This window comes from Pogona vitticeps, chromosome 1 (genome assembly GCF_051106095.1).
Source record: "Pogona vitticeps strain Pit_001003342236 chromosome 1, PviZW2.1, whole genome shotgun sequence".
In the NCBI taxonomy this organism is placed as follows: Eukaryota; Metazoa; Chordata; class Lepidosauria; order Squamata; family Agamidae; genus Pogona; species Pogona vitticeps.
In genome coordinates, this window is record NC_135783.1 from 44,921,319 (window position 1) to 44,933,421 (window position 12,103).

The 12,103-nt window shown below is 37.0% G+C and overlaps 1 protein-coding gene across 2 annotated transcripts in view; it reads right to left on the reverse strand.

Annotated features, from left to right (window-relative positions):
• GLP1R (glucagon like peptide 1 receptor) overlaps nucleotides 1-12,103 on the reverse strand; it is a 142,388-nt gene that overhangs the window by 64,368 nt on the left and 65,917 nt on the right. For both annotated transcript variants that reach the window (XM_078383033.1, XM_072991507.2), the window contains 2 exons: nucleotides 2,933-3,029; nucleotides 532-642 (listed from right to left, as the gene is read on the reverse strand). In XM_078383033.1, coding sequence (XP_078239159.1) covers nucleotides 532-642; nucleotides 2,933-3,029 — 208 coding nt within the window. The remainder of the gene's footprint in view (nucleotides 1-531; nucleotides 643-2,932; nucleotides 3,030-12,103) is intronic.

Sequence of the window (12,103 nt, forward strand, 5' to 3'; positions counted from 1 at the left end):
TCGAACAGGATTTTGCCAAAAGAGTTCAATTGGAAAACAGCAGAGTTCAAATTTCAGAGAGTACATGTTATTTAAATACTTAAATTCTAAAAATATGTGCTTCAAACTGATATTTACAACTAAAGCTTCTTAAAAGGCCATTCCTTCTACTTAAATGAATGAAATGGCAAAGATAGATAAACAGACAGTTCATTCAATACTGCACTGTTTTCTTCAATATTACTGCCTGGAAATTTCCAAGCAATGTGAAATTACCTCAGGTCAACTCCTCATTGAGAGTAAACCACATCAGATTCTTTGACATGGAGATGGCTAGCCAAAAGGATCTTTCTCTCCAATAGCTAGACTATCCTGGGTTGGGGAGCTTTTTTCCATACAGGAACTTCAGTCATGTGAACTTACAGCATTCAGAGGTCATCTTAGATACAGACCTACATTATCTTACAACAGTGCTTGCCTTCAGCAAGCTTAATAAGCTGTAGCAGAGCAATCATGCACATAGTTTCCAAGACACATACTTCTTATACTTACCTGAATTAACTGATGGAAGATACCAAGGGCAGCTCATATTCACATAAGTGCCAGGTACACCATCAGGCCAACATACATAATTATCAAATGTCCTATTGCAGAACTTGCCTTCTGTAAACAGAGAATACATGAAGACTTATCAGTGTGACATAAAGAAGCAACTATACAAATTATATTGAACAAAAATTGCTTTTATAACTATTCAAATTTTACAGCTTCTATCACAAAGCTTTAAGAGTTTTACAAGAGTTTGCACACAGTCTCCCATCCAGGCATTAACCAACCATTTAATTCAGTAAAGTGGTTGCATCATTTATGTTCAGACCACTCCCAAGTCATTCTTGGGACACGGTCTGATTTTTGTATCAGGATTTCTTCCTATGAAATCCTGATACAAGGTGGCTGTGTTAATATGTGTTGTTTTAATTTACATATTTCATCTGGAATACATCCATTCCATGGCACTTACTTGAACAGGTAACACTGTCACTATAGCAGCCACTTTTGGGGCAATTCAGGTATTCCACTTTGTCTGCTTTACAATGCACACATTGCTAGCTCGGCTTTTACCACTTCAGAGAATTACTCCAAACACTGCATGCATTTTCTTCTGGATAAATGACCTGCTCTGATGTCATTTCAAACTGTAACTTCCGTTATTTATTTGATGCATTGCTTAAATACTCACACAAAAGGTTACCAATCAGCATTATAGTTTATTCAACATGCTAAAGCTTCAGCGAGATTTATTAAACTATCAGTCTAGGAGTATACCCTTAGCTGCCCAACAGAGCAAGGGAGATTAATGTTACTTGATATTAATACTTGCAGTGTCTTCCTCTACTTCAACAATGCAATTCTGAGAGGCAGTTCTAAACATTTTTTAAAGAACAGATTCTGAAACAGTTCAAGATACATCCATTCTAATACATCAAACTCAAACATCCAGATACATTGTACAATTTATTTTTCAAATTACTAGGAGTTAAAGGGCCAAAGACCTGAAAACTTAATTGTAGGCACCTTCCACTTAGCTGGTGACCTAGTTTTTAATGTATACTTACAGCTGAAATGACCTAGTGTACACTTCAAATAATCCAGTGATAGTTAAATTTACAGTCAGAAGAAACAGGATAATCTCCAGTAACAGTGGTGCCATCTGGACTTGCTTTTTGACCCACCCCTGTCAAGCCAACGTCTTTTCAGTTTTAGGAAAATTGTTCACTATTAATCAGTTAGCTGAATAAAACATTTATTCATTATACTGCCTTTAGGCAATTGGATTATAACACTATTATGTTTCATGTTTGAATATTTTATCTTTCATTAACTGAATTCCTGTCATTTAACATACTAAATCACACTAGAGTAGACCTACTGAATCATGAAGATTGGGTGATTCCTCTGTAAATTCCATTGATTCATACACAGCTACTCCAATTGTGACTTACTACAATTAAGTAAGCCACAACTAGAGTAGGCCCATTTAAATCAATGGAACTAATGGAGGAATTGACTCATCAAATTCTCACTGGTTAAATATCCTACTCTAGTCAGACTTACTAGTTCAGCCACTGCAATTTTCACTGCACACACATGGACTAATATCCTGGCCCCGTATGGGAGTCCAGCTATGTCATTACTGCATCAACATTTGGTGGCAAACCAGAAATACTGATTTAAAACAATGAGGAGATGATAGGAGTTATAGTCCAAGAACATAAAGGTTGGGAACCACTGTCATAAATGGATTGCTTTGGCAAGCCACTTAAAAAACCTTTTAAAACTATAATTTCTTATTCATGAGTATTTCCTACTTAAAAGGGAATTCTGCTGTCTTCCAAGTTTGATAACATGGGTGTGTGTCTGAGAGAGAGAGCTACAAAATTGGCCTTAGACTAGAATGTAGTCCACAGGCCTCCTGTTCACCTCTGATGTATGTGTTAAAAAATAAATATTATCAAATTCTGTATTAAACATAATCCTCTTACCTCTTCTAGGGAAGAAAGACTTGCATATTGTAATATGAGGTAAGGGAAGACTTTTGTTCTCTGAGAACTGAATTGTGCCACTACGACAACCATGGCATACACCACATTAAGGTATAGCACGAAAAAAATTACATAACAGACCTTATCATAGTTATTGCACATTTTGTCTTCTGTACAATGAGGTGGGAAGCAATGCTCTCTTTTTCCCCAGCCTTTTCATTGTCCATAGACAGTGTTCCCTAATGCAACTTCTAACCTTTGACAATGTAGACAAATTCTTACACTTAGCAGAACCTTTTCTCCTCCACCTTCATCTAACTGCCCAAACATGAACGTTTGTTTTGCACAATACTGAAAACCAAGGCAATGAACGTATCCTTGTGACTGCCATATCTATGTAGCCACATTACCTGACAGAAGGGGTGGTGTTTCATGGAGATATTTCAAACACTGAAGTCTGTATTCTTCCCAATTTTGCTTCAAGGAAGGAATTGAAAAGTGTGGTCTCTGGAAGGAAACGAAAATTACATCTCAGGTGTGCTATTAGCCAATTCCCATTCTTCAGGGGTGCTTTCTAACATAGCATTAACTCTACCTCATGGGGTGTCAGTTCCCCAAAGCAGCAACAGCACCCCACAACTAGGAACTAGAATATAATCCAGAAACAAACAGACTGTCATGACATTTATCAGGACATGAGTATTTTATGAACGTATTTTTGCTATATAACAATGCCATCTATGTAGCACCCTTTTCTTTATTTTATAATGAACAGCTACTAGCAGCCATTCACAGATTGTGCCCACAATGACTCTTCCAAAATAACCTTTTAAGTATTTTGATGTTTCATGCATTATTTCTTGTCAACATCTGGTATAATTCATCAGCTTTATACATTGTTTTTAACACAGAAGAGTCAGTCTTCTTTAATAAATGGGTTGTCTTTTTGAAATCAAACCAGATATGCTTGACACGAACCCCACCCATCACAAAATACCAATGCCAACTTGTCTGTCACAAAGGCACCATGGCACTTATCCAAGATTACTGGTTATCGCTAACCCCAGACAGACACTAAGGGACTCTCCTTCCCATTGCCAGGCCATTGTCAACACAGAGAGCCAAATGCCCCAATTCACCTCTCCTTGCCAAAAAAGAGAGAAGATGGACACCTGAGCTTGAGACTCTGTTCAAAAGAAGTGAGACATTCTTTGTCAGTGGAGTACTTCATGCAGCATGACTCTAGCCCATAAGAGAGGGCCTTGTCTTTACAGCAGATAATAAGAATGCATTTTAGGGAAAGGTCAGACCAGGGAGGCCTCTTCCACTCAGACATAAAATAATGTGGTCTGTATAAAATTGCCACTGGTAAGACTTCTCCACTCCATTCTCTTGATGGTGCTTTTTCCTGGTATTCCAATGTTTACATTACAATTGCCATAACACTGAGTCATAAAATATTAAATGCAAAATGCATAATTTATGTTTTAGACAGTTCAAAAAAATCTCAAGGACAGCAGCATTTTAAACACTTTATGTACAGTTAAGACTGGAATTCCTCTAATTCTAGTTTCTCTTATCTATTTACTACTACAGCAAGTGGGTGGTTATTTCAAGTTAGCTGAAATTGGGAAAGCTCTTTAAAGAAAATGTTTCAGAATGCAAAACATTTCTTAACAATATAACAGATTTGTGGGAAAGAACAATCTGTTTTGTAAGCATGATCACATTTGGATACATTTTGCTGCCTTCTCATATGCTTTTTGAAACAAACTTCTATAAAATCAAATAATGAAGTTAAAAATTTACCATCCTTTAAAGGATTAATGGCCCGTCTAAACCATCCTCTTTGCACACAGGTACCCTATGACGCAAGATTGAACAAGGAGGCATAAAATTATCAGCAGGAATCTAATTGTTCAGAAGCTACTGCTAAGCAGCCAAAATGTCTCTTGGCCACAATTGCTGATACAAGTCTATATCCTGAAGCAAAAGGATTAACAACCCTTGCAATTCTGTATGGGCAGCCTAAAGTGGAAGTTGCATGTGAAGATGTATTTCATTTGCGCACTTTGCCTCTGGCATAAAGGGAAGAGGACAGAAAAAAGGGTATTTGGTGAAATAAAACATCCACTGATTTGAAATACAATATTGATAAATACAGAAAGAATGCTTTGTATAGCTTGCATACAGCTGATCACCTATAAATGCAGCATTCTTTTGTTTTCTGAAACTGTTTTGGGCAGTTGAAAATCCTCTGGAACTATATGGAATATGGCACAGCACACTGCTGTAAACTGGGGTGGATGATCTGCAGGTGTGGTAGTGCATTTCTGCTAGTGTAAAGGCACACATTCTGGTCAGGCATTCAAAAAGTGGCTAATCTGAAAGCGTAACCAGAGAATTTTAGCCCAGCCTTTCACCTGCCACTATCTCCAGATAAACAAGAGAAGACTAAAGAGGGAGACAGCCTGCTACACCTGCAACTAGCCAACTGATTGAGAAACTGGATTTTATTTTATTTTTTTGATCACCAATCATATGGAAAGACCCCACATGTAGCAGACATTTTTCTCTTCAGTCCATGGCTCTCTCCATGGAGACAGCAACAGGGATGGGTGAGGGTATAACTTTCTCTTTCTTCACATATCCAGATTCACTTCTTTTTTTTAAAGTACTTGAAAATCCAGAAAGGTCAGTAATCAAAAATGTAGACATGAGTGAAATAATGTATGTAGCTTTGTCAATTTAAGCTGGAATATGGTGGAGAGATGCGCAGGATCTCAGCTGTGATACCGTGACAAGTTCTCTGCCTGCAAAATTCCATGTGGTTGTCTTTCCACTGGCCTTTAATGACTACATTTCCATACATTTTTATACTATGCTGTATGCCTGGACAGCAAGCAATGATCCACCTGATCTACTTTTATTTGTCCTAATGGCCTATATTTATCATGTGCTTATTGTTAGCAGCTTAACTGTTGGGTAGCTCAGTAGTTTAGATCTCTGGTTATGGAGCCAGAGGTTGGGAGTTCAATTCTCCACTGTGCCTCCTTGACAGGAGCTGGACTCGAAAGTCCATAGGGTCACTTCCAGCTCTGCAGTACTAAGATAATGATGATAATGATAGTGATATCTGAATGGATGGAAAGATGGTGAAAAATGCCCTTAACAACCTTTTAGCTTTATGCCCATAAAGATATTGGCAATTAGGCTTCCTTTTAAAAGATCAAAATGAATGTAATAAATTAACACAAACATGCTTGGAATTTCAGCTAGGCAGAACATTTCCTTAGGGGTATGTTCCACAATAGACTATTGTTGCAGAGTTTTGAATTTCTAGTGAAATTCTCTTTTTGCTACACAGTTAAAGAGAGACCTTTATCTTGGTTCCACTACCTTCAGAAGTACAATTGGTGGGGGCACAAGAGAGGGCCTTCTCTCTCACCGCTTTCAGATCCAGGAACCCTTCCAATGGAACCCCAGCCTAGAAAAGTCCCTCCCGGTCACTCACGCTACAGACAGCAGGTGAGATTGTAAATTAAACTCCAGCAACTACAACACTGGTTTTCAAATTTCTGAAATTTGTGTGCTCTTATCAACGGCAAAGAACATGTATCTCACCATGATAGGAAACAAGGTCTCTCCCCCCCCACAGAAAGACATTTGTTGGCATTCTGTTGCCATATTTATTAAACTAAATATATATAAACTATGTAGAATGCAGAGTAACTTGTTTTACATTAAGTTATAAGGACATAAAATTACAGCTCCACTACTGAAATAAACATCTACAAACCCAATAATAATTCTTTTAGGAACTAAAATTTCTTGCAAAATGTCTGAATTCCATCTAGATTTCTTTGTACATAGTGTTGCATATGCCTCTGGCTGAGAAACACTGGTCTTCAGTTTTCTTTTTATGTTTTAGCTTCTGAATATGGGAAACAACATTATACAGAAATGCCTTTAACTAAAGGTTTATTAATAAAATCTCTTGGAGAGTATCTGGCTCTAAAATACATAATCAACTGAACAAGCTTTCCTTGCTTACTATGGCAACCATATATACTCAGGACTGTCCTTGTTTCTAAGGGGGTAATGGAGCTATCAGTTACTGTACTTCTATTGGCTTCTCCATAAAATGGAAAATATTCCCTTCAAACTGAGAGCTAGCATGGCATTATGGCAGAGAGACCCTCTGGGTTTGCCAATTAAATATACAGTACATAACATCAAGGAAGATTTTTGAAAGAGCTTATAAAACAAAGAATTTTAATATCATACCACAAAACATATTATACAACCTAATGAAACGGAGGTAAGTAATGACACAATGAAAATACAACTGCTGGCCTCGGACAAAAGCCAGTCTCAGAATTAAGAGTCTTAGCAACCAAACATGACTGGAAAGAACATTTTTCCTTTGTGCTACCATACTTTCCACACAAGTGAGCAAGATAGGAAGAGGGAGGAGCCTATGAATGGCAGCAACTATCTCAGCTTCTAATATGAAAAGACTAGCAGTGGGGGAGGGCTTCTGTGATAAATAAGTTAATGACATTATAAACAATTATGTTCAATCACAAAGATGGTCCCAGGAAATCATAAAAGCAAGTGTAAATGACTGGCCCACACATAATGTGCACATTTCTTAACTGCCTTTATCTGTGCAGGTTTTAATGGTAATTGCTACTTTTATCATGTCAATGCAAAGCTCCCTGGTCTGAATCTAATCCTCAACAGAATAGCTCTTGCTGGCATCCAGGTATCATCCACAGATCCAATTCAGGAATTAAAATTTACCAAGAGCAGATTTATGCACAAAATTTATGTCATGCTTAGCTCTTCTAGGAAAATATAATCCCATTTACTGATTCAAACAGTCACATATGGATACACCATTTAAATCACTTTAGAATTTAAAGCACTTTAGAATGTTTTTTAAACCAACTATTATTGGTGATTGGTATAAAAAAGATGGTACTTTCATACACAATGTGTTATTTTACTCACAACAACCTGCATTTTCTGTTTGTTTGTTTCTAATTCTCTTACACACGTCTTGGTTTGTTTTCTGATGTTGTGACGTACACAACAAGCTGCACCTGTTTTTTAATTATATTGGGAGCTGCACTGTTTGATGTTATGACGTATTGTGTTTCTAGCTGCACCTGGTTTTTAATTATACTGGGAGCTGCACTGGAAAGAAGGCAATGTTTGAAATAAATATATACCCACATAAGAATTTTTAAAGACTAATGATTCAGATACTAGATAGCGGATGAAAGAATTCAAAGCTTGTTATAGCTTATCCATGACAGGGAAGAAAGAAGGAAGATATTTAAAATGAACATGAGGTGGGAAAGTCTATAATGGCTTCATAAACATAAAATATGACTCAAAGCATAACATGAGAGACTAGTTTCACACTTGAACCCAATCACAATGATAACCCACATCAAATCAAGTTAGTACTTTTACCACAATTCTACTGAAGGAAAAAAAAACACAGCCATATAACTATAGAGTCACAATTAAAGGAAGCCAACTTGGAAGCTCTCCCCATATCCCATTTTTCAGCAACCAGAATATGAACTGAAGGTCAGTAAGATTTTTCAAATACACGTTGCAGAATATATATTTGAATAAATACTGCATTGCACGGTCCATCAAGTATCAAATGAAACCTACAGTAGTCAGCTATTCTAGTTCTGTCACCCTTCACTGTTTCTAGTTGTTTCATAGCAGTATCTCATTACTCATGGTCCAATGCATACAGCAATAAGCTTTGGTAGAGTTTAATCGTAATTTTAGAAGTATTTTTAAAAGTAAAAATGTACATTTTCTTTCATGAATGAAATGAAAGAATGAAATTCAATGATATATTTCTCTGACCTGGGGCATAATTCTCTCCACCTCTAATCAAAAGCAGATACCATGTCTGTAGCTGTTTTTATATTGTGTCATTCAGACCTAAGAAACTTATCAGCATACTCTAATAAGAAAATAATCAAACATGTTATTCTGCAAGAACAACTGATTTGTAGGATTTGATTTTAATAGAAACATCATTTTGCAGTAAGTCAGCCAAGTAAAACCCAATGGGACCATCGCTTAGCTACTTAATGCATTTCTTCCAATTTATTTACACTGGGTTTTTTTTCACAAAGACTTCAGCTACTATACTGACTGCTCTCCACATATTTTAAAATACTTTGTTATATACAAATATTGAAATCAACAAAATAGATATACCTCACATAAAGAAAATTATATTGATTAACTGATTGACTGAATGATGGATTGTCATTTGAAGCAGCCTTCAAATGACAGGCTCCTGATGACAGGACATATACACACAAATACAGAGAGAAATTTTGTAAGAGAAAATAATGTATACAAATGAACATTTTCATAAAGCTACATTCTACTTACTTATAAGGAAATGCTTTTCAACAAATTTGATGAGATGCCTTCTTCCACCTGTGTTAATCACCTTCACAAAGCCTTGTCTAAGTTACTTCTACCTTATCAACCCTATGTATTAATGACCTCCAAAAAGTCTTGTCTTTATTTATTTTTTAATATTATTTATATGCCATCTTTCTCCCCATAGGGCACTTGAGGTGGCTCACAACCATTAAAACTGTACCATAATAGCAAGTTTAAAATACTGTAAAAACTATATTTAAAAAAATTAAAAATTAATCAAGATTAAAAACAATTTAAAAATCATTTTTAAAATCATATGAAAATATCAAAATTTCACAAATAGAATGTTCCTAGACCCCCACGTATTTCTTAAAAACCTGCCTGAAAAGGAAAGTCTTTGCAGAAGAACAAGAGGGAGTCAATTTGGTTTTCTCAGGGTAACACCTTTCAAAACCTGGGAGGAGCCACTGAGAACACCCTAACTTGTATCCTCACCAAACAAGTTTGGCAGGGTGGTGGAACCAAGAGAAGGGCCTCTCCAGAAGATCTTAACAGCCCTGCTCATTTCTGCCTAAAGCATATACACTTATAACAATAATAAATATTTATTACGGTCATTGACCAGCAAACACATATACACTTATAGAAAATCCACAATGGATGAGAATCTTGACAATTTTCAACATAATCCAATAATTCTGTCCAATTGCAGGATTTTTTAAATTAAAAAACCTCATTACCACATACATACTATAGTTCGTGCGTATTAATTATAATTATGTGCTCTCTAGTTGAATCCAACTTACATTGGCTCTTTCCCAAAGTTTACGATTCCCTCCTTCTAGTGGCCGTCCGAGACCATGCAGCTGACCCACAGCATCACAAACAGGCTCCTTTCTCAGGAGTCAGAATGGAGAATTGAAGTCTCAAGGCCTTGTACTCCAATCAGCCATCTAGTCAAGCTGGTTACTACTACAAAACATTGTTCAATGTACATGGCACTGCTAGCACCAAGTGAAATCCACTAAGCATAAAGCTTTCTAAGTTAAATCCCTATCTTTCAAGAAGGCAATAGCTTTCCTTTGCCTTGCCCACCCCATATCTCAGTCTGCATATTTCCTGTAGAGGAGGGCTCCCTGAAAGAACAGTCATCCCATGCAGGTTTTTTTTTTTTGAGACCTTTAAAGTGTTAGTAATTCAACAGAAATTAACAAACTGGTAAGATGTAGATGAAGATGTTGCATTAGAAACTGTCACTTTTACTTTCATTCAGTTCTTTAGCTCGCACCAACATATTATTCCTTGACATTCAAATTCTTCAATAAATATGATGGATGCCAAGTTATTTGCTGAAGGCTCAGACTGTGTTCTGATTAGCGGAAAAGTAGAACAAAATGGGGCAGGTGGGCGAGGGTAAAATATTATGTTGCCGGGATATGGCCATGAAACTGCAAACAGACTCTACACGCATTGATTTCATGGAACAAAATAACTATGGGATAACTGACAACAAGCACCCATTTCACAGGGATGAGAAAATATATTGCGAAATCGCATGCAAGAGGACTAATAAACACTGTGAGTACTAACAGTGGGAAGACATCAAATGTATGAGACAGATACAAATTTGAACAAATTGTGTAGAATGCAGAGAAGTTACTCATGTTGACAATATAATTAAGTGCAATTAATCTCAAGATGATGAATCATCTAACTCAACAAAGGTCTAGAGTAAGCATCAAATGTGCACTTCTTACTGTAATAATCTTTAGGTGACTGCCATAGGAAGTACAATTAGATACTGTAGCTCAGTGGTTTAGGCATCTGGCCATGGAGCCAGAGGTGGGTAGTGCAATTTCCCACTGTGTGTTCTTGACAGGAGCTGGGCTTGATGATCTATAGGGTCCCTTCCAGCTCTGCAGCTCTAAGATTATAAGAAATCAGTTTGGCACTTTAAAAAACTATCCATCTAATATCAATGAATAACAGAATAATGCTGTTGGACGAGTCCGTAAGGCAATCAGTTCAACTCCTGCTCACTGCAAGAATCCAAATCAAAGAATATCTGAAAGATGATTGTCCAGTTTCTTTCTTTAATGCCTCCGGTATTGGAGCACTCAGAATCTCCCGAGGTAGTCGATCACATTGCTGTACTGTCTAATCAGTAGAAAGTTTTTCCTGATTTTCAACCAAAATCTGGCTTCCTGTAGCTTGAGCCCATTATTATGTGTCCTGGGATCTGGGATGATTGAGAACAGACCTACCCCTCCTCTGTATTTGAAAAGTGGTATCGTATCTGCCCCATCTTTACCTCTGACCCTGCATATCCCTCCACCTTCCAATTCAGTTTAAGGCCCTGCTGATGAAGTTCTTCATGATGTGGCCAAACACATACCTCCCTTGTGAGGTGCAACCCATCACTTGTAAGCAGTCCATCTTCCAGGAAACATTAACTGTAGTTCCAAAATTCAAATCACTCACATCAGCACCTCTGTCGTTCACCCAGAGCTGTTTTAAATTTTATTGGTACATCTTACACAATGAAATCAAACTGAATCTAGTTATTTGTGTTGTGTCTTTCAAGTGAATGCAATTTTATTTCAAAAATGTTAATGTTTTAATTAAGACTTTGTTATATTAGTTGCATTTTTATCTATATTAGACGCCCTAAGCCCTATTTTAAGTTGAAAGACAAAATATGCATTTAATATATTAAAGTTTCAGAGGTGTTTGATTTCTTCCCAGTGATCAGAAACCAAAACAACGAAAACTTAAATATGTTGCCAAACTGGATTTCAAACAAGAAACCAGCAAGCAGTTAAAATGCCAACAACAAAAGCTGAATCAATAGTTGCCTTTTTTTTGAGACAAGGATGAGCTTTTTATTGCTTAAATCTAAGAAGCATATCAATTCTGGAAGCAAGAAGGGGAAATGGTAGGATTTTGGTTTTGGTAATCCCACACAAGGTAAAGGTAAAGGTTCCCCTTGACAATTTTTGTCCAGTCGTGTTCGACTCTAGGGGGCGGTGCTCATCCCCGTTTCCAAGCCATAGAGCCAGCGTTTCGTCCGAAGACAATCTTCCGTGGTCACATGGCCAGTGCGACTTAGACACGGAACGCTGTTACCTTCCCACCAAGGTGGTCCC